This window comes from Aulonocara stuartgranti, assembly GCF_965226115.1.
Source record: "Aulonocara stuartgranti genome assembly, chromosome: 16".
NCBI lineage: Eukaryota > Metazoa > Chordata > Actinopteri > Cichliformes > Cichlidae > Aulonocara > Aulonocara stuartgranti.
The window spans coordinates 2,746,265-2,766,364 of NC_138952.1; the positions used below are offsets into that span (position 1 = coordinate 2,746,265).

Consider the following 20,100-nt stretch of genomic DNA (forward strand, 5'->3'; position numbering starts at 1 on the left):
TCAAAGTCAGATCAACCAGACTGAACTTGTTGGAGAGGTCAGAGGTCAAATCTGACCTGATATGTGATCATGTCCTTATGTTGAGAATCCACAGCTCGCGTGTTAGAACCACGGTTTCTAAGCTCGAAGGCTTTTTGTCCATCTTCCAATAATAACTCATGAAGCTGATCTTGAAGACCTTGGTGGGTGGAAGGCAAATTTAAACGGCTCGTTAAGATGAGCCCACTCGACACCCCTACAAGATTTATTAGAATTAAGTTTTTAAACTATTGTGTTTACAGACAGAATAATGCACACACAACCAACACCAGAAACATGAGCTTAACTTCAGACGGGCCATGAAACCAAGCTGTTTAGCAACTCACCTACACCCGAGCTCCACCTTCTACCTGACTCAGTGTCTCTGACCTGCGCTGGTCTCATGCTGGCAAATACAAATACTCGTCCTGTGTGCGCTCTCACATGATCAACACTCAAACTTTCCTGTGTATTATAATTTGTATTGTCATCAATAATAACAACTAATCTCCTGAACTATGATCTGAAACACCTGGAATGAAATGTGTTGATACAGCAACAACAACACACTGAAAAATGAGGAAGCTTAACGTCGAATCTTGAGAACGATGCTTGAGAACAGGAGTTGCCAGCGGCTGTAATTGTTTGTTTTGTAATAACGCTGAGCTTAAGATATTACGTCGGGTTTAAGAGGGCTAAATGAGGACAGGAGAGTAAATATTTGTGGTGGAGACAAACATGCTGTTTGTTGTGTTGAAAGCAGAAACACATTCAAGGGTGAAACAACACAAAAGGGAGGGATTACAACAGAGACGCACAGGACACAGACAGCAGGGGGTTAATCTGATGCTGTCACACACACACACAGAGGTTAACAGGTGTGTGTGTGTGTGTGTGTGCGCGTGTACTTACTGCCTCTCTTCTCAGCTGGATGAAGAATTGTTTGCACTTGAAGGAGATTTTCACTATTTTCAACCTGGAAGCAGAAAAGCGGAGTTAAATCTTCAGTCCTGAGACGCTGACGTTCCACTTTCAAACAATGCGACACACTCTCCTCTTTTCCACTCGTCACACATTTTCACGCTGCACAACATTTAGCCTCCTCTCTGCTGTCACGTCTGCCTCGTCATCTCTTCTCATTTCCACCCATCCAGCCAAATCTCTGACTTAATTAGTCTGGTGTTGTATGACTGGCCATGAGGGAGGTCTTTATCTTTATCAGCAGGAAAAGCTGGAAAACTTCCTAATGCAGTTAAAAGTCCAAAATTTATCCCCTCATCCACATTTCCAGATTCAAGTCTTTGCCGGGCTAATTCTGGGCCCCCAGCCTTATGTTTGACACCCCTGTCTTAGAGGATACCATTAAGGCTTAAAATTAAGAGCACTGCAGGAAAAAGTACCACAAAACCTACTTTTACTGATGTATGCAGACACTGAAATTATGACCGAGTCCAGAAACCAATACGTGACCACACGGCAGCTACAAGCGCTCAATGAAAGCAAAGCAGGTGAGCCGCGAAAGCTTATTTACAATCAGTGCATCTTTAAACAGACAGCAGTCACAGCTCGTAGACTTGCGTGATGAGATCTGAGTGTACAGATAAAATCCTTTGGGATTGGTCCCACAGTCAGGTGATTTTTAGGGTTTAGTCAAGTTTAGTTTTAAACTGTTGTGGAATATTTACATTTTAAGAAGAAACTGAATTAATTAAATTAATTTGGAGCTGATTCTGGTTCTCATACAGTGCTTTTGTACTCCTGCTTCCTTCTCCACCACAATCTTCTGTAAGTCTGACCCGAGCTCTGAAAAGCAAATCTCTCAGTCTGCTGATGAGCGGCAGGAGCAGAGTAACCTAATCCCTTCCTCTAGTTTTGTTGCTGCTGTGACTCATCGCTGCTTGCTAAATATATTTTACATACTTGCTCGCACACACACGTGCATGAACACACACACACACCCAGAGCGTGAGTCATGCCCCATCTAAGTGTGGCTCATTTGTCAGGCTGCTGTGAACAGAAATAAGAAAGAGGCAGAAATCTAAATGTCTCTCTTGACCCCTCCTCATCTGACAGATCGATCTGCGATAAGGCAAAAGGGGAGGCGGCGTGAGGTGTGACGGGAGGGAACCGGACGCAGAAACGGCGAGCTTCTGTTAAAGGAGGGCAGAAAGAAGAGGAACGGGAAGAAAAATTGGCGAGCGTAGGCCGAGAGATGCTGTTGACTATAATGTTTCTGCTCCGCTCCCTCCCTCTCTCACACATGGTAGTCAGCAGCTGTTGGGGACACCGCTGTTGGGCTCTAAATTTAGCTCAACAGACTGGATGCACACGCACACTTCCTTTAGCCTATTTTTCCTCCACTCAGGACGACTTTGCATCAGCTTCTCTCGCTTAAGCGCTCATTCCACGGAGACTTATCCGTAGTCGCTCAAACCGGAAACAGAGTCTTAACCCTACGATTTCATGGTTTGGCTTTCCTGTGGCCCAAATGGAAAGACCTCAGATTTATGAATATAGGCCTCGCAATGTCTGTAATACAAAATCCTTCCATCGAATCAAACTCATCTTAGAAAACCCCCCAAAGATGCACCTACACACACACCAGCCGCTGTGTGAGTGTGTTCAGGATGTATTAAGCCTACACATCTTCCAGCGTTACAGAGGTTTGAGTAGTTCATCTCCCACCCTCAGCACCCATTAACATTTAACCACCCACAATGCTACGGCAGAGAATGGGAGATTTCCAAGAACTGATGCTTCACAGAGAGACCGAGAGCAAAAGGCGATGAGATTAAGTGACTTGGACACAGAAAGAGAGAGAGAAGCAAAAGCAGGACAAAGAGAGAACGACAGAGAGCAGATTTGACGCCTGTAATATTTTCAGGAAACCTAGTTTCACACAAACCCCCTCCCCCCACTTCCCAGAAAAATCTGGTGAAATCATCTGTATAATTCTAGAAAAGCTCAACAGGGGCTTAAACATTAATATGCCATGTCAATAATCACCATGTGAGGGGTTTCCAAAATATTATGCAGCTCGTTTCTCAGCAAAAAGGGTTCCTGGAAGCAGTACAAGAGGAACTGCAGACCGACAGGCGCAGAGGTGGATTTGTGACAAGAACATCCACCGTTTGATTTCCCAGTTCGGGGCAAATTTGGCAGGAGGAAATGACAGAGTATGAAAATATCAGTGAAGTACGCTTTCTTTCTTTCCCCCAGCAGTGCACCGTTTTTCATCCACATCGGATACGTGCCAGGTTCTCCGCTGGCTGCAGAGCTGCTTTCAAACAACCTTGATCTTTGGCTCCGAGCAGGTGAAACTGCAGCCTCAGATCATAAGCGTCTTTTGGGTTTTTTGATACTCCGAAAATAATAAGTGGAATACACGATGTTTACAGGAATACATACATGTTTCGAAAAGCACATGTAGTTTCTACGTTTTTTAATCTATCCGATTTCCTGGGTGTGCCGAGGCAAAGATTCTCCCCCCTGTGGTGTCCCTCGGGGTTTAGTACCCTTTAGTCCTCTCCTGTTCATCTTGTATATTCTCATTCATCATCAAATTCACTGATAATGCAAGTCATTCCACCCTGACCAACCACTTTACTGAAAGTACACGATGGAGAGGAGTCACCTGTGAATCCCATATGCCACAGGTCCACACAGCCTCAGATTCAGAGTCGTATTTGGACACGTTCTGACCAGAGGAACCTCGTCACATTTTTAAACATATCATGGAGGAAGTCCTCCTTTTATGTAAGTCTACACATGAATTATTAAAGAACTGGAAACTAAAAGTTCTTATTTCCCTGTTGTGTGGGGGGTGATATTAAGCAATACTACCGGGTAAACAGGTACTAAAGAGGCATCTTTGAGTGACGCCAATCCACGAGGAACAGTCTAGACCAGTGGCGTCAAAAGGCTGGCCCCAAAGGATCTGATCTGCCTGCGCAGAGGAACCTCCCCGGCACTTTCTCTCAATTTGTAAAGCTATCGAGACCGAAAATCACACTGAAACTCGATTTCAACCACAACGGCTCAGAGGTGTCAGATGCTGTCCTTTGCCACAGACTGGCATAGTCTGGTAAGGAGAGCACAGAGGGTTCATCGGCTGGGTATTTGCTGGTGCCCACTCTAAAACCAGTTGGATCCAGTAACATTAAAGGCTTTGTGAAGGGTAAGAAATAAACCAGTCAAGTTCAGAAATCACACCAACATCTGCTAGCAATGGGAAAAGCTCCGTCCAAGCTCAGTGCTCCTTGTATTCTTACTACTTACAAGTCACTTGTAATGTTATGCTATACGACTTAAAACAGGATAAAACAGGTTCTTCCAACCACACAACTCACATTTCAAGTGTTATCACAAAACCCATGACACACAACCACCACTCAACTCTGAACTCGGTTTCCTCCAACTTGTTGTGGTTGTAGTCTGGCTGCCAGCTGGAAGCTATGCTCACAGAGCATCATACTGGCATTCCTGTTACCACCGGAAAGGCAAACACCCTGGAAGTCACGCAGAACTCAGGGGAGCATCCCAGTCATCCTCAGGGATTCCCCAGAGCTCCCTTTGAAACCTCGCTTTAAAAAAAACCATGTAAATCCAGTCATAGCACTACCTCTGTCACTTCTGCTTTTCACGTGTTTCTTACTTTGTGTTGTTGTATTTTAAAGGACACAGGAAAGTACAGAAACTGAGCCCACATACACAGTGATGTCTGTGATCCTCTCTTCTTGACGTGTGGGTCACTCACCATGGGAAATAGTTGATCCGTACCCTGTTCTTGTAAATCACAATTCCAGCAGACATCACCCCGAGGAGAATCTCTGTGTTACTCTGGTCCTGAGGAGAGGAGAGTGGGACAGGTGAAGGAGGGCGTGGTAAAGGTGGAGGCAGGTGGGAGGGAGGAGAGTAAAACTGGCTTCCTCACTGATGTAAACCAAGTATGTGTTCCTAAATCTGACACAGAGTCACAGTTTTAAACTGAGCTTCATGATTATAGCTCTCATACGCATTTCATACTTTGCCCGTCACATTTAATCCACGCTCGAGTCCCGTTTGTACATCCCATAATAACACACCTGAAAAATCACTGCTCTCATTTCCTTCAGCAGCTGGAGCGCCACTCTCTACTGCCTCAGCTAGAAATTACAACAGGCTAGAGCAGCTCTTAAGTTAGCATGGGAGTGTTTTAGCTCGCTGCTGTGAAGTGAAACTACATGAATCTAACAGAATGCAGATGAGTTAGTCAGGAAGCTCGTGGATAAAAAGAACTGCATCGCAAATACGGATTAAATGCTGGTTTTCCTGCTCTGCTTCTATGTGTTGGTGTCATGATGAGAGCTGAATGCCAAAGTGTGGCATTTCTGCAGGGTGTGGGCAACAACGTCAGCTGTACACGCTGCAGCTCCACAGACCTGATCTCAGTCCCAGCACAGACGTGATTGGCTCTGTGGAAACAGTGTACGAACCACGTTGTGACAGCGGGAAAGAGGGAAACCTTTTACAGATTAAAACGTTGTGATATCAGTTTTGAGCACAACGGCTGAGGGTGGGCCCGGACTCTGGATTATCACCTAACTGCTCGCGGTTGCTGTGGGGGGGAGGGGAAGGAAGCAAGACGGCTAGAGTGAGATCGCAGACGCTGGACATGTCTGACAGGCCTCCGAGCTTTGGTGGAATTAAAAAAGAAATAAAAATGTTGCAGGTGATGAACCGTAATGCTCCAGAAGCAAGGACAAACTCTTCGTAACACAGTCTTTAACACACAGGCGTTAACAGACTTACCCTTGCATAGTGCAGCTCTACCCCATAGAGCTCCAGCGTGCGTGCTGTGTTCAGATAATTAAACTCTGACTCGGCCGGAGATAGACCGCTGAGAGAGAGAGAGGGGAAAAAATAAACAGAGTGAGAGAGGGTGAAGCAGCCGTCGGGAGGCCGTGCGGAGCAGCGACGACGACGCGGTGTGTGTTAGACATATGGAGGCGGAAAATACACAAAGAAAAGCAGCAAACAAACGAGCCAGGCAGAAGGAAAAGGTCATTAAACCTGCAGCATGTGAGCCATATGTGTGCTTTTATACAGGGACAGTAATCAGTCTTTCATATTTCTACTGTATTTGGTAACACCTTATAATAAGGGTCCATAACTAACAGTGTAACACCCCTGTAATCAAATAGTAATTAAATTTACCTGCAAACGCTCAAAGGTTGTCGTAACCGGTCAGGGTTTGACAGGAAACAAAGAAATAATGATACTGCAAGTCTGCTCAAGGATGCATGAGTAATTTTAAACATTGCATAACTGCAGGTATTTTATAGAAACCAATTATGATGCAAGTGATTTTAAGTATTGCATCATTTCTTGATAATGTTGCAGAGGAACAAACAATATTTCCCCATCTTTCATCATGACTGAATTCTAAGGTTCAGTGTTATGGATTAACCTTTGCTTAACCTCGCCTAACTTCCAGGTACATTACAGGGAAGCAGAAACTCCTTTCTGTACACTCCTTTTGTCAGTTTAGTTTGAGCAGCGATCATGAAAGAAAAATAAATTAAGCTCCAAAGGTTGATTCTGTTCATCTGGACGAAGCGTTTACAGTGGGAGAAACGTTTCGTCACTCATCCAAGTGCCCAGCCCACTGAGGAAACAATGGGCTGGTTTCAGTCATTCGACTGTACCTACATTTAAGTGTTTGCAGGTAAATATAAATAACAATTAAATCTGATTTAATTACACGGGAACCACGCCCTTAGTCGTGGCCCGTAATATACAGTATGATGGTGTAGGTGCTGAAAATCAACATAAAGAACCAATTTTCGATTTTCCGCCTCCACATGCAGGAAACTGTACCAAATCACAGGTGTGTTGTAGCGTGTCTCAGCGTACCTGTGCTGCTGGTGATGTTTGGCGACCTCTTTGTGAAAGTCTTGAGGGGGGTTTGGGATAAAGGAGTATTCAGACAGATAGCCCGGACTATGCTCTGCTTCACTGTAGTCCCCCAACTCAGCTAGAAAGAGAAGAGAGACGTACGTTAGGCTTCAGGATGTTCAGTTTTTCCCCATTCTTGGCTCAGACATATCCATCTGTGGGAGTGGATATAACCGTCTATTGTCAACTAGCCCCACCCAACTGCTGTTCAAACCTTTTGATTGAGAGGGGCAGCCAATCAGGAACAAGTTGGCAAAAGAGTTTGTTTTAAGACGAATAAGGATTATTTTGAACACTTAATCATGCAAAGCTACTTTGTTGGAGTCACTAACTCTAAGTACTAACTGTGCACTTAGTTTTACAACACATCAGGAGGATGTTTGTTAATAACATCAAATGACCTCATCATTCGACACGTAAAATATCTTAAAGCGACCTTTTCTGTTATATACACTGTCACAATTGGGGTCTCACACTAAACACATTAAACTAAGTGTGTGAAGAACTTTTGCTCTGCCTCTGAGCCCAGAAACCCCGCCCACCAGATGTTTCAATATTCTGTCAGGAGGGGCAGCCAATCAGAAGAGCAGTGAGAGAGTCATTAAAGGGAGAGGAGCTAAATCTGCTAGTTTCAGACAGAGGCCGAACTAAAATACTGCAATAAGCCCCAGTAAAAAGCAAATGTGAAACATCACAGAGTTGGAAATGGGAATAGCTGGCATCCTTCAAAAACAAAACATTAGTAACAGATGAGTGCAATGATAACTGTCAGATCTCTGATAGCTTTCAAAGCGCTCTAAGATGAAGAGCTCAAAGTGAATCCAGCGAGCTCACTAGGCTAAAACCATCAATTCACTCAAGCAGTCTCTCGACTAACCTACAAACCTGGTGGCCAGAGCATATTGACCAACCAATCAATTCTAGCTCTCCCTTTTATTGATGTGTACACACCACCAGGGACGCGTGTGTGCGGTCAATAGCTCTTGTTTCATACAGTAGTTTAAGGTTAGTTTTATTTTAAGCTGCAGTTCTTTCTTTACCAAGGTTCAGCGCGAAGGTCAATGAACCTCAAAGACTCGTCAACCTGATCTTTCTTTGTGGATCCATCTCTTGATGTGAAATCCATACTCAGCTGCCGATTGGCTCAAAGTGGGAGATACTAGCTTGAGCTCAAGGGTCTTATAATGATGCTACTGATGATTTTACTCACGTTGCAGGTAATTTAATAGAAGTGTGTATATGTCAATGTGGATACTTGTGTTGGTACAAGTTGCGGTAAGATTAGGATGATATTCAAATTCTTTTGAACTTTTTGGTTTTCAGGCAGTCATTTTCTGCCTTTTTTTCTTTCAGAGCTTTGGAGTTGGATTTAGAGCTGTGAGTACAGCATTTGGGCTGAGCTAACTGAATTAGCAGCATAACAGCTGCTACGAACAGTTTTTCCCCAAAAGTGAACATGTATCTTCATAATCTATGCTGGCACTGAGCGACGTGACGACACGGACCTCGCTACACTCTGTATCTGTGTGTGCGCGCGTGTGTGTAAAAGCAGTAGCAGTGTGATTCAGCTAGACTAGGCCAAATCTGCTCTGTGACCTACATACTGAAGCTGAGGATATTCCCAGCAAAACATGTGATAGAGGAAGAGCGCTGAAAGGAAGAGGGAGGCAGAGTGGAACGAGGTAAGAGAGGGGGTTTATGAGCGCATAAATCGGTGGAGGAGGGGCTGAACATCGACTGCAATGGCCTAGTCTGCAGGTCTGCATAGTAATGAACAGGTTGCAGTCAGTGGGTTTTACAGTTATAGTGGTTAAATGAGGCTCCAGAACAGCTAAAGTAAGGCACAAGGTGATCACATCAAGCCAAGTGCAGAAGTGGATTTAACAGATCTGATTAGACAGAGAAACTTGATTATTATTTAATTTTTTTATATCAAATTCCCTTGAGAACAGCTGGATTTGAAATGCTGTTAGTGACCGAGTCGTATGTGCTTTATTGCATAAAGCTTGATTTACACTTGTGTGCTGAACCTCTGCTTTGCTGTTGGCAGCAGAGCATCTGCACTGCTCTGCCATCACCAGTGAAACTGAGCTAACTGTGTTGAGCCTGAAGCTAATAAATATTGAACAACAGCTACTGAAATGCATGAAAGGGTGAAGCGACTGAGTCTATGCACGCATCACCAGAGCAATGAAAACCAGAAAATAGCCTGGTCCCACTGGCGTGTAGTGTACTGACTATTGCATCAGCATTCTAAGCTATACAGCTGCATGCTTCTATTTAATGGAGTGTGCTAATACGTGTTTGCTGTATATAATACCACCAAGCTGACCCGTTACAACTGCTGCAACAGTACATTGGCACGTGACACTAGAGGTTTCCACGTAAGACATTCCTGAGTGACGGCCGAGCAGCTACAGGATCCACGCCAACGTTCTGTTGAATCCATCGGTTGCTTCCATCCAGCAGCACCTTGTAGGACGGTCGAGAGGTAGAAGATGTCCAAACCACAAAGCAGATATCAGACGTTCCTGTGTTCCCTGGTTGGCTTGCTGAACTGTTCTGGGTGCTCCAGAGTTAAATCCATCCAACCGGGCTCTGAGGCTCTTACTGAGTGGCCGTGTCTCTGAGCCATGCAGTGTTACAAACATGGACATCGGCTTCTCTGGTGACTGTTTCCATTGTGGTTTCCATATAACCTCCATGTCTCCAGCAGCTCGTCGACCATCAGCTTCTGGTTTAAGGTCATCAGTTTCTCAGATGAGGAAACTCGGGTATGAAATCGCCACAGTGTCCTGTCCAGTATCTGGTATTTGTCACAATTCAATTAATTTAAGGCCCTCTTTAAAATGGGGCCTCAACGGCGTCAAAAAACACGCTCAAAGAGCCTAAAATGCTCTCACACGGCAAAGTGAAAATCTCCTTAAAAGTAGTCTACGACACAGAACCGCAATAACAAAGAAAAACGCTTTAGAACTGTGGCAGCACATCATGGGAGAGGGTGAAGAAAGAAAAACCTTCAGGTAAAACATCTCATGTTGAGAGTCTAGTTTATATATTCTCCCCGTTTGATGCACCCACAGCGTCTCAGAGCGGACGGAGCTGGCGCCGTTGCAGAGGAGCGCCGTCGCAGCAGGCTTTCTCACCACTTTCACCTCTGCATGTTATTTATGAGCAGCCATTTTTGCAAAGAGAAGCCACAACCTCATCGAATATTTATACCACTGGTGTTAATATCAAATATCAGCACGTGGCTTAATTGAAATGTAATGGCTTCAGAGCAGCAGTTATAAATGCACTCAGGCAACCACAGTCATTACATTTAAGAGCGTGTGCAGCTAAAGACAGTCCTAATGAATTGCCTTTCCATTATTAAGTAGAACTGGAGCACCGAGGGAGCGCTACTTACATTGCACGGCGTAGGAAGCCAGCAGCGCGGCTGTGTTGTGAGGACAGGGCAATCTGGAAGTCGAAGGAAGACGCGCACACACACACATTCACATAGATTAAACAGACGTTTCAGCCTTGGATCAATACAAAAGTTATTACAGTTCATTTCAAAGAGCAGAGATTAGCTATCATCAATAACAGCAACAGAAATGTGGAGGGGGAAAAATCTATTCGAGTTTGTGTGAAGAACCAAGTAAGAGGAAGCAGCGAGCCTTATATTCACTGACAAAAAGGATAATGAGCGTGTCGTGAGTGCTTGTACGACTGCCCAATGAGCCTACGTGCGCTGCATTAACTCATATTTCCTCCAGTCACCCACATCTTGGCTTTAAAGCAGGACCCACTGTGCAACAATCAGAAGGCTGCTGAGGTGTCAACCTCGATTTCACTCACGCACAACGCCGTCTGATCTATGGGGTCGAACAAATGCAACCATCGCATAATAATGCCCTCGTTTTCCCTCCACGAAGAAGAGGATGCTCACCTGTGCCGATTTCTCACGGTTAATGAGCGTTTAATGAGAAAACGCCCCGAAATGAACGCAAGGTGACTTTTATTTTTTACCTCTGTGTGTTTTTGGAATTAAACTACAGCACGACTTTTACATCCTTCATGATTTAAAGAGCTTGTGTTGATCTACAAATATTTAATAATGAATTCACGACTTTCAGAGGGCCGAACTATTCTCTTTGGCAGGCCGTACCTGTTCCGCGACCCACATGTTTGACACCCCCGGCTTACAGGGGAGGGGAACCTTAAAGCGGCTTGTTTCAGATGACCTACGCTGCTGCACCAAGGCCCAGTAACATAAAAATACGGATTAACTGTAAGTCATGCAAAGTTACCCTGGTCAAAAATAAAACATGGGAAATGCCCTTTAAAGTGTAGGCTTGTTAAAAATATCTGCATAAATGGTTCTCATGCCATAAACACACCTGTATGAGTGCATTTGGCCTGAGGCAGAATGCTCCACCTAGTTGAGTCAGCAACACTGTGTACACAAAGAACAACACACTCACCTTCCAGTTAATATATCCTGTTTGATCTGCAGAAAATACTGGTACCTGAGGGGGAGGAACAGAGCATCAGGACAAGTCATCAGTGAAACACCAGCACAGCTGCAGTGATACTGTCATGTAAGGACGAGCACACAGCACTGGCCTGGTGGGAACATTATCACAGTTACAACTTCTGCGGGATGGATGTGAAGTGTGTATATATATATATCTATATATAGTTTAGGTTTCAAACCTGAGCGTGAACACTGTTAAGGTTTTTCTGTGTACTACACTGCTGTCAGGAGTGCTTGTTAAACGTGACTTGAATGTACAATGCATCAGACGGGCACGTCAGATCCAAGGCTCTCTATTCACTTTTACAAGCTCTGTGCAAAACCGAGATAAGGCTCAGAGAGGCTGAAACGATCTCTGCAGAGCTGCGATCGCTCCTCTGCACGTGCACAAAGCAGACAGTGGATTTGCAGAACATTTTCTCTTAGAAAAAGATGCTTTTTAAAAATATTTCTTGATCTGCATTAAGAGAGAAAATACAGCTCAGATCCAGAGAATCAATTTGCTGTTTTTGGGGTTAGGGTCACTGTTTTTAAATCTTTTTATTCTTCATGCCAGAATTTTTGAAGAATCAGAGAAAAACCGATGTGGGCGACCTTAAAAAACTTCAACTGTTTATTTCCTTCACTTAAGATTAAACGCATACGTCACATATTTTGTACAGATTCACTTAACAGAATGACATTTTTGGGGGGGAACTCCGGGACTGTACTGATGTTTCCTGCTGTGTGTGGCTCAAAAAAGCATCTCAACCAGTACAGGTATCTTTCTCCTATTAAAAACTGCACAGTGTTTCCCTTTAATGGTCTGCAGCCAGGTCAGATTTACTAAACGGGACAAAACAGCGCTCAAAGATCGCTTCATTTCAGCATCAAGAGTTCCCACCTTTTACACGCAATCAGACAGTACTCTGTTTTATTTGTTTTGTTTTTTTAAATGCCAAACCCCAGTTTGGGATGTCCCAACACGTAAACCTGTCCCTAAATCTTCTGGACCAAGAAAATCTCTTTCTTTGCTGCTCAGACTGAAACACTTCAGAGCATCAAAGTTGACTTTTTTTGCATTAGCGTGTTTAAACACCTGCTACTACAAGAGCTACTGATGGTGTGTGTTTTGTTGATGCTGATGCCATTACTGACGACTGACCCTGAACGCAGAACTAACAAATCTACAGAAACATCATTTCCATTGCAAAGCTCCTGCTCGCAGAGATCACTGCTCCGTTTCTGAATGAAACGACATCAATACAGCGAGTTCGAGTTGCTCTGCTTTGATTAGCACTTTCTGTGACGCTCAGTCAAATGACAAAAACACTTCATTCATTGTGAGGAGCGGATCTCGTTTACAACTGAGCCTTTATTCCTCTGTTAGTGAACTTTAATGTCAGCGTTTAACAAACCGAGTGGTTGCTGCTGTTCTTAGCCTGTCGTGTTGTTAGAAACTCTTACCGTGTGTATTCTTCCTGAAGTTTATTGGGGTCTGTGACAAAGAATTTGACTCTGAAGCTTAAGTTATGGGGAGACCCTCCTGCAGAAACAGAGACGAGCAGTTAGAGGGGAGAAATGTTCATCGGAGAGTGTCAGTCTGTGATATAAATGAACATGTGCTCTCTATTCAGGGGCTTCTTTAGGAAACATTATGCATGTGTATTTTTGTTTAGTGATGCAGATAATGGGATAATTAATAATAAGTGTAAAACACACACGTACGCTCATGCTGCTTAAGAAACAGAGCTGCAGTGTTTTTTGTCAATGAGCCAATCGACATGAAATAAAGTTGAAGCGCAGTTCAAACATCGCTGGAGGAGGACTGCAGATTCCACTCAAGCTTAATTGTTCCACACGTCACATATTATATTACTCGTTACTAAAAACAAGAGCGGAGTTGAAATTAAGTTTAATAACGGCTCAAAGCACAGGCAGAATTTTAAATGGCAGCGTGGACGAGAGACATCAGCCTCAGGTGGAGAGTGGATTTTTAACCATTGCTGGGACCACGCTGCACGCTGCAGCCTCAACCAGCTGGGAAGAAAATTAATAATAAAAATCGTGTAATGAAGTTTGACTTGAGTGAACGTGTTTGGCTGCAGGATGAAGTGAATTAGCTGAGCTGGTGTGTGCGGAGGATTTCACATACTTTTTAACTGTTTCCTGACGGGCTTATTGGGATCCAGCCAGCGCTGTAAAATATTGATAGAGAGACACTTAGAGACACCATGAAGTGTGAACACACAACTTCAATTATTTACCAGTGGCCACGCACACGCACGCACGCACGCACACACTGATCATTACTCGCAGGCAGACATGATTTAATTTCATCACACTGGCCCTTAAACAAGCTCTTATCAACTCCCAACTTTCCCAACAAAATACAGGATCAGCACAGTTTAAATTTGCTTTACATGAATCACTTCTTTAGTAAACACATGTGACCTAACTTACCAAAAAGTCAAACTATAATGAAACTAGCTAACCGAGTAAGGCGGCAGGAGGCGGGTCTGTCGTGTTTTAAAGATCAAATGTAATTCTATTAAATCCCCTAAAAACACAGCACCATTAAACTGATACTGGTTTCTCTCAGGCGTGCTTCACAGAGACCGGTCGGCAACCTCCTGGCAACGACTGGTTGCTAAGGTAAAGTGAGCATTCCGTCATTGGCTGCTAGCAGTCGCTAGGTGAAATTGGTTGCTAAGAGACATAAGATGCTGCACTAAAAACTCTTTTGTGATTTCTGTGGCTGTTATCAGGTCGTCATCGGGTTGTCATGGCAACTGGTACTGTACTTTGCATGACTATTTGAATGTTAAAGTGAAATTTGCACCTTTTTAAACGTGTTGGTTGCAGCAGTCAGGTGAACTTTTACTTTGAAGGCAAACCTTCTGTAGTGCTAGTCTTTAAAGACTAGTCAGCCACAGCAATCTGCAATCGATCAAAGCAATCGCGAGGAGGATTTTGGTGCAGCGCCCTCTTTGCAATCAATGTTACACAGTGACAGCTAGGAACCACTCACCACAGGTGTTCAGAGCGCACGGAGGATCACAGAGGATCACAGAGGATCAGTCTATTGGCCTGCGAGACTCAAACTTTAGGCTGATAAAGTTTAATTTGCTGCTGATCTTTACCCAGCAACACGTTGCATAGTTTCAGTGCCCATCAGTGCTCCACAGAAGTGCCGATCCCTGAGTGAAAACAGTTCACACACACACACACACACACACACACAGCTGTCATACTAACTGGTGCATCTGATGAGTCGTCAGTCAGGTGCAGGCCAAAATAGTCCCTCTCGGTCAGCTCCAGGTGCTTGAAGACAGCATCCAGCAGCACCTGGCCATTATCCGACTTCTGCAGAGAACAAAGGAAAACACGGTCATCCACGCTGAGCTTTATTTACTACCAACATATAATGATAGACAAAAGTTGTATACACGATCTCCTTGATTCACCTTCCTGGAAACAGGTTTCATGTGAGAGTCACTGATGTTGACAGGTTTAAAAAAAACAAAACAAGAAACAGAAACTGCCCATCTGCACTCGAGCTTCCACGAGACGTCAAGATAAACATCAGTTTCAAGCGAAGCGGTGAGCAGGTTTCGTTTACAGATGGTTTCTGATCAGGATTAAGGAAGAGGAAAGGGGGGATTTCTCCCTAAACACAGAGTCCACAGAGAGCCAATTAAAAGGCTGTAAAATGTGAGAAATCACTTATCAAACGCATCATTAATATCACATCATTTCCTGAGAAAACAGCGAGGGTGAGAGGAGAAGCCACGGGATCACAAGTGGGGCAGAAAGTCACACCTGATCTGCTGCAACTTTAAGAGGAGGAGGAGGAGGCAGGGCACAAATGTGTGGCTCCATCAGAGCTCCCATGGGAGAACACACACACACACTCCCCTTTGCCCTGCTGACACAGTTTTACAACGCACTGTTTGTGTGTGTGTGGGGCAAACAGACACAATGTTAGCTGACAGTTGACATGTTGACATGGCAGCCCTCTAGGACAACTTGCATGTGTGCAATCTACTAATGTCAAAGCCTTGTTATGTGTGAGTTGCTGGTGTACTGAGAGAACTGGTGACTTTTTGGCCTTTCCAGTCACACTCAGGTGAACATGAAAAATTCAACATGGCTACATTTAAAAGAGGAGCGCTGCAGAGAGGAAAACCTGTGGACAAAGCCAATTTGGTCAGAACATTGTCGAAGGTGATCGGTTAGGCTTTCCTTGTCTTTGTCGAGTTATGTGCTCATTGCTTATTAGAAGAAGTTTAAAATAAGGACGTGAAGAGAGGATGACCACATTAGGGATATCCCCTAATAAGAAGCCCACCAATCAGAAAAATAAGAAAGTGTTATCAGGCAGCATGAGCTGGAAACGAGCATGAGCGGTTTAATTAAAAAATATTTATCTGCAGTTTAATAATGCATTAAAACCTGGTAAACAACTGTTTACTCTAGTAGCAAATTCATATTTCACTGCGTCAAACGGCCCTTTTGTGGCTGCTGTTCCTCTAAAGCGCACCCGAGGCTGCCTCCCATATTAAAGAGCCCAGATTGACATCACCGATAAACACGTTTCTAGAAACAGCTTTGCTACCAATAATGCATTTACCCTTCATCGCAAGTCTGCAGGGATGATCATTTTTGCCATCACTCATCTGCTAACAGGCAGACGCATCCTGGTTTTAGCCGATAGCTGCTCGAGTCACCGAAGCGGACCTCATCCCTGCTTTCTGTGATTTTAATATGAAATATGGGCTAAACATGGAAGACAAGTGGGCTGTCCTTCATCCATATTTTGTCTCTTCCTGAATTCATGTGTTAACCAACAAATGAAACATGTTTTCCTCAAAATCAAACAAAGTGTTCTTAGTGTTGATGGACAGGCTGACAGATGAGGTCGGGCAGGAGTCTCTGTGGACTATGATGCGTGCAGACAACACTGATCTGTAGTGTGCATCGGGAGCAGGTGGAGCTTGAAGAGGTGGAGGTATGCACTAGAGAGAGGAGGAAACAATCCAAAGCAACTGTGGTGAACAAGAGAGTACAGGCAGAGTGGAGCTGGAGGAGACGAGTGTCTGGGGAGCAGCAGGAGGCACAAGATGGCTGTGATGCATGGTTTGGAGACGGGAAGAAAATACAGGAAGAGAAGAGGAAGAGCTCAGAGGAGGTTCATGGACGTAGTGAAGGAGGACAGAGGATGCTGGGGATGGGGTGAGATGGATGCAGATGATCTGCTGTGGCGACAGATGAAGGGAGCAGCGCTTCATCAACATCAAGGCTCTTACATTTCCCTTCCATCATCACCACACCTTAAATTTCGAAAAATGGGGCATTTTAAATCTCTATTAATGCCTCTTTAAATACATTAGAAGGGCTTTTGAAATATACTAATTTTTTTAGGATGATATAAAATCAGTTTTTAAATTCTGGCTGCTTTAAAGTATCTGGTGGAAATCCCAAGTGCCTGAAAAGTCTGATGATTACAGCCAGCTGACAGCGGCTAACCGAAAGAATGAGGAAGCTAGCGATGCTAGCCTCTCGTGTGACACTTTCCTTCGGAGACTCTTGATAAACGTGTCTGCTGCCTCCATGAGAAACTCTGTGTGTACGCTTCTCCTTTGTACGAAGCAGCTTTTCAGCTCGATGTGGGAGCCCTCTGTGCACTTTTACACTGCAATCCCAGGAAACCCATCGCCTGTGTGTGTGTCTGTGTGTGAGCGGGCATGCTTGCCTTTTGTGTGTATTCCTGGCTCACTTTTAACAATGTATGTCTGTTTGCTCTCACAGCAATCGCACATTTGGCTCGTACGCTTTTAGAATACCAGAAGAGACTAGCACCAGCGTGTACACACACACACACACACACACACACACACACACGCTTCCTCTGGACTTTTACGCAACAAGCTACACAGACTATGGCAACAGCAGCTCCACATTCTGGATAGACGAGTCAGAAAGAGCAGAGAAATGCAGAAAGACTTTCAAAGAAAAGAAAGAGAATGCAAACGTAAGAAGAGAGAAAGTCACTGAGAGGAAAAGAGAGAGGGAGCATGGAAGAAGAGAAACGGAGTGATTGACGATGCGAGCGGGTGAGACAAACCCTCTTTGTGCCCTTCACCCGCACCGCGGACTGAAACAGTGTCTGTGTGCGTGAGAATGAAGAGAGAGGAAGGAGACATGGTGATAGAGAGCAATTAGAGCACAAGAGATTGGCTGAGAGCAGAGGAGGGGCAGAGAGCGCGAGAGAGAGGGGGGGAAAAAGATGCTCTGATAAGTCTGTCACCCCGAGGGGTTCATCTTCAGGGTTGGAGGGGAGCGGACCATCGAACATCAAACACTCGGGGGGAAATTCCACTGTTTTATGACAGGTTAACAAAAAATGTGACATTTTTATTGAAGTCCTTCCACAGGAAACAACTGAGTGTGTCAATGTGTGTGTGTGTGTGTGTGCATGAGCGTGTATTCATATCTTTGTGGGGACCAAAAATAGGAAGTTTATTATATTTATGGGGACCAGAATCCCAGTCCCCACGAGCTTGAAGGCATTTTTAAGACTCCAAATGTGGTTTTAGTGACGGGTTACAGTTGGGTTAGGCATTCATCTTTCATGGTTAGGGTAAAGCTGCAGAGCTGCTTCAGTGACAGACTGCTGCATCCTAGATGCATGAAGGAGCGTTTCCGCAGGTCCTTCCTCCCTGCAGCTGTCAGACTGTACAATCAGAACTGCTCCCAACAAACATAGATGTTTACATCTGAGCTGTAACTGCAATAAGTTAATCAACCGATTCGCACTACAACCTGCTTTGCCTCTTATCTGTAGCTATTTTTATTTAATTTAATAACTGTACAATACTCTCTGTATATAGTAACCACTTCCTGTGTACTGTTTGTTTGTATATCTGTCTTTTTGGCTGCTGTTACAACCAAATTTCCCCTTCTGGGACAATTAAAGGATTATTCTATTCTATTCTAAAAGCTCGGGAAAGCATTATGTCAATTAGATGTCCCCACAAGATGGGTGTGTGTGTGTGTGTGTGTGTGTGTGTGTGTGTGTGTGTGTGTGTGTGTGTGTGTGTGTGTTAAAGAATGACGGAATTTCAGGAAGTATGAGGCAGCTTGTCCAGGCAGGAAAGGAACAACGTGAAGGTGGAGGCGCTGACATCTATAGCCGTTTTCCTTTTCCAGTAAACTCAGCACAGACTTTCAGGATGAGAACCGAGGGACCGATCTGTGATCTCTGCACGTCCGTCCACCTCGCTGAATGAGCAGCACCAGCTCTCGTTTAATACACCGAGTCAACGCCAAAAAGCACGACGGCATGTGATGCACATGTGGTTGCTGGAGTACTTTTCTATGCTGTGGTGTGCTGGGGGAGCAGCACAGCAAAGAAGGACTCATCCAGGCTGGAGAAACTGATCAGGAGGGCTAGCTCTGTGGTCGGCATGAAGCTGGACACTCTGGTGACAGTGGCAGAGAAAAGGACATTAAAGAAACTGCTGGACATTATGAACAATGCTGGGCATCCTCTGCACACGGCCATAAACAACCAGAAGAGTCTGTTCAGTGACAGGTTGCTTCTCCCCAAGACAAGAACTAACAGACTTAAAAACTCCTTTGTCCCACACGCCATCAAACTGTTTAACTCCTCTCTGGAGGGGAGAGGGAGGGGAGACAGGGGGACAAAGGAGGGGGGAACAACTAAGCTGTAGTGCCTCTGCACCTCACTGTACAATACCTTGTGCAATACTTTTGTAAATAGTCAACAGACTCAATACTTGAAATGTGCAATTCACTTGTATTTTTATTTTTTATTCCTATTTATTCTATTTATCCCCTTTGTATATTTTATTTATATTTGTTTCTGTATTTATGTGTGTGTGTGTGTGTGTGTGTGTGTGTGTGTGTGTGTGTGTGTGTGTGTGTGTGTGTGTGTGTGTGTGTGTGTATATATAACAATTCTGTAACTGTAACTTCGGTCATTGCTGTGCTTTTTTTGGAAATCGAATTTCCCAGAGGAACCCACCCGAGGGATTAATAAAGTTCTATCTTATCTTATCTTATCTTACAACGGAGGTGAAAACTCATCTGGGCAAACAGTGATCTTCATTTTAAAATTAGTGGGCAGCCTTGTTTTGCTAATATTGATTTTAAACAGCCCTAAAACAAAGGACGTCGTGCTGAGGCCAAGAAACATGCGAGAGCGCACACGTATAGCACATCCTGCCCACACATGCAGTGTGACACCTCCCTCACACCTCCCTGGTTTCTAAGCAGCGTGGTTGCATTCACTATTTTGGCTCTTCCAGTCACAGAGGTGGAGCGAACCGTTTACTGTTACGCTCTCATTTTTCTCACCATCGAGCATAACCAACTCCATGAAACTGTCAGCACTACAACAACAACACATGCAAATTCTGCTGTCCTGTCGCTGGCTGCAAAAACCAAAACACACGGAGGAAGTGAGAAGTCGAGAACGAGTGGTTGTTCACTCCATCAGAATAAAATCTCCAAGCTCATCGAATCTTTTTGGCTCCACAGAGAAAAACTGATCAGGAATCAAAAATGACGCATTAATAAAAGAACAGGAATCGCTTCAGAAGGAATTTAAGGGCATCTCT

General features: G+C 44.3%; 1 protein-coding gene across 1 annotated transcript in view; it reads right to left on the reverse strand.

Moving 5' to 3' along the window:
- ptpn4a (protein tyrosine phosphatase non-receptor type 4a) overlaps positions 1-20,100 on the reverse strand; it is a 70,830-nt gene that overhangs the window by 20,194 nt on the left and 30,536 nt on the right. Inside the window, exons 3-11 of the mRNA XM_082508111.1 lie at positions 14,714-14,821; positions 13,611-13,653; positions 12,923-13,001; positions 11,424-11,468; positions 10,364-10,416; positions 6,913-7,033; positions 5,809-5,896; positions 4,775-4,863; positions 931-994 (exon numbers count right to left, since the gene is read on the reverse strand). Coding sequence (XP_082364237.1) covers positions 931-994; positions 4,775-4,863; positions 5,809-5,896; positions 6,913-7,033; positions 10,364-10,416; positions 11,424-11,468; positions 12,923-13,001; positions 13,611-13,653; positions 14,714-14,821 — 690 coding nt within the window. The remainder of the gene's footprint in view (positions 1-930; positions 995-4,774; positions 4,864-5,808; positions 5,897-6,912; positions 7,034-10,363; positions 10,417-11,423; positions 11,469-12,922; positions 13,002-13,610; positions 13,654-14,713; positions 14,822-20,100) is intronic.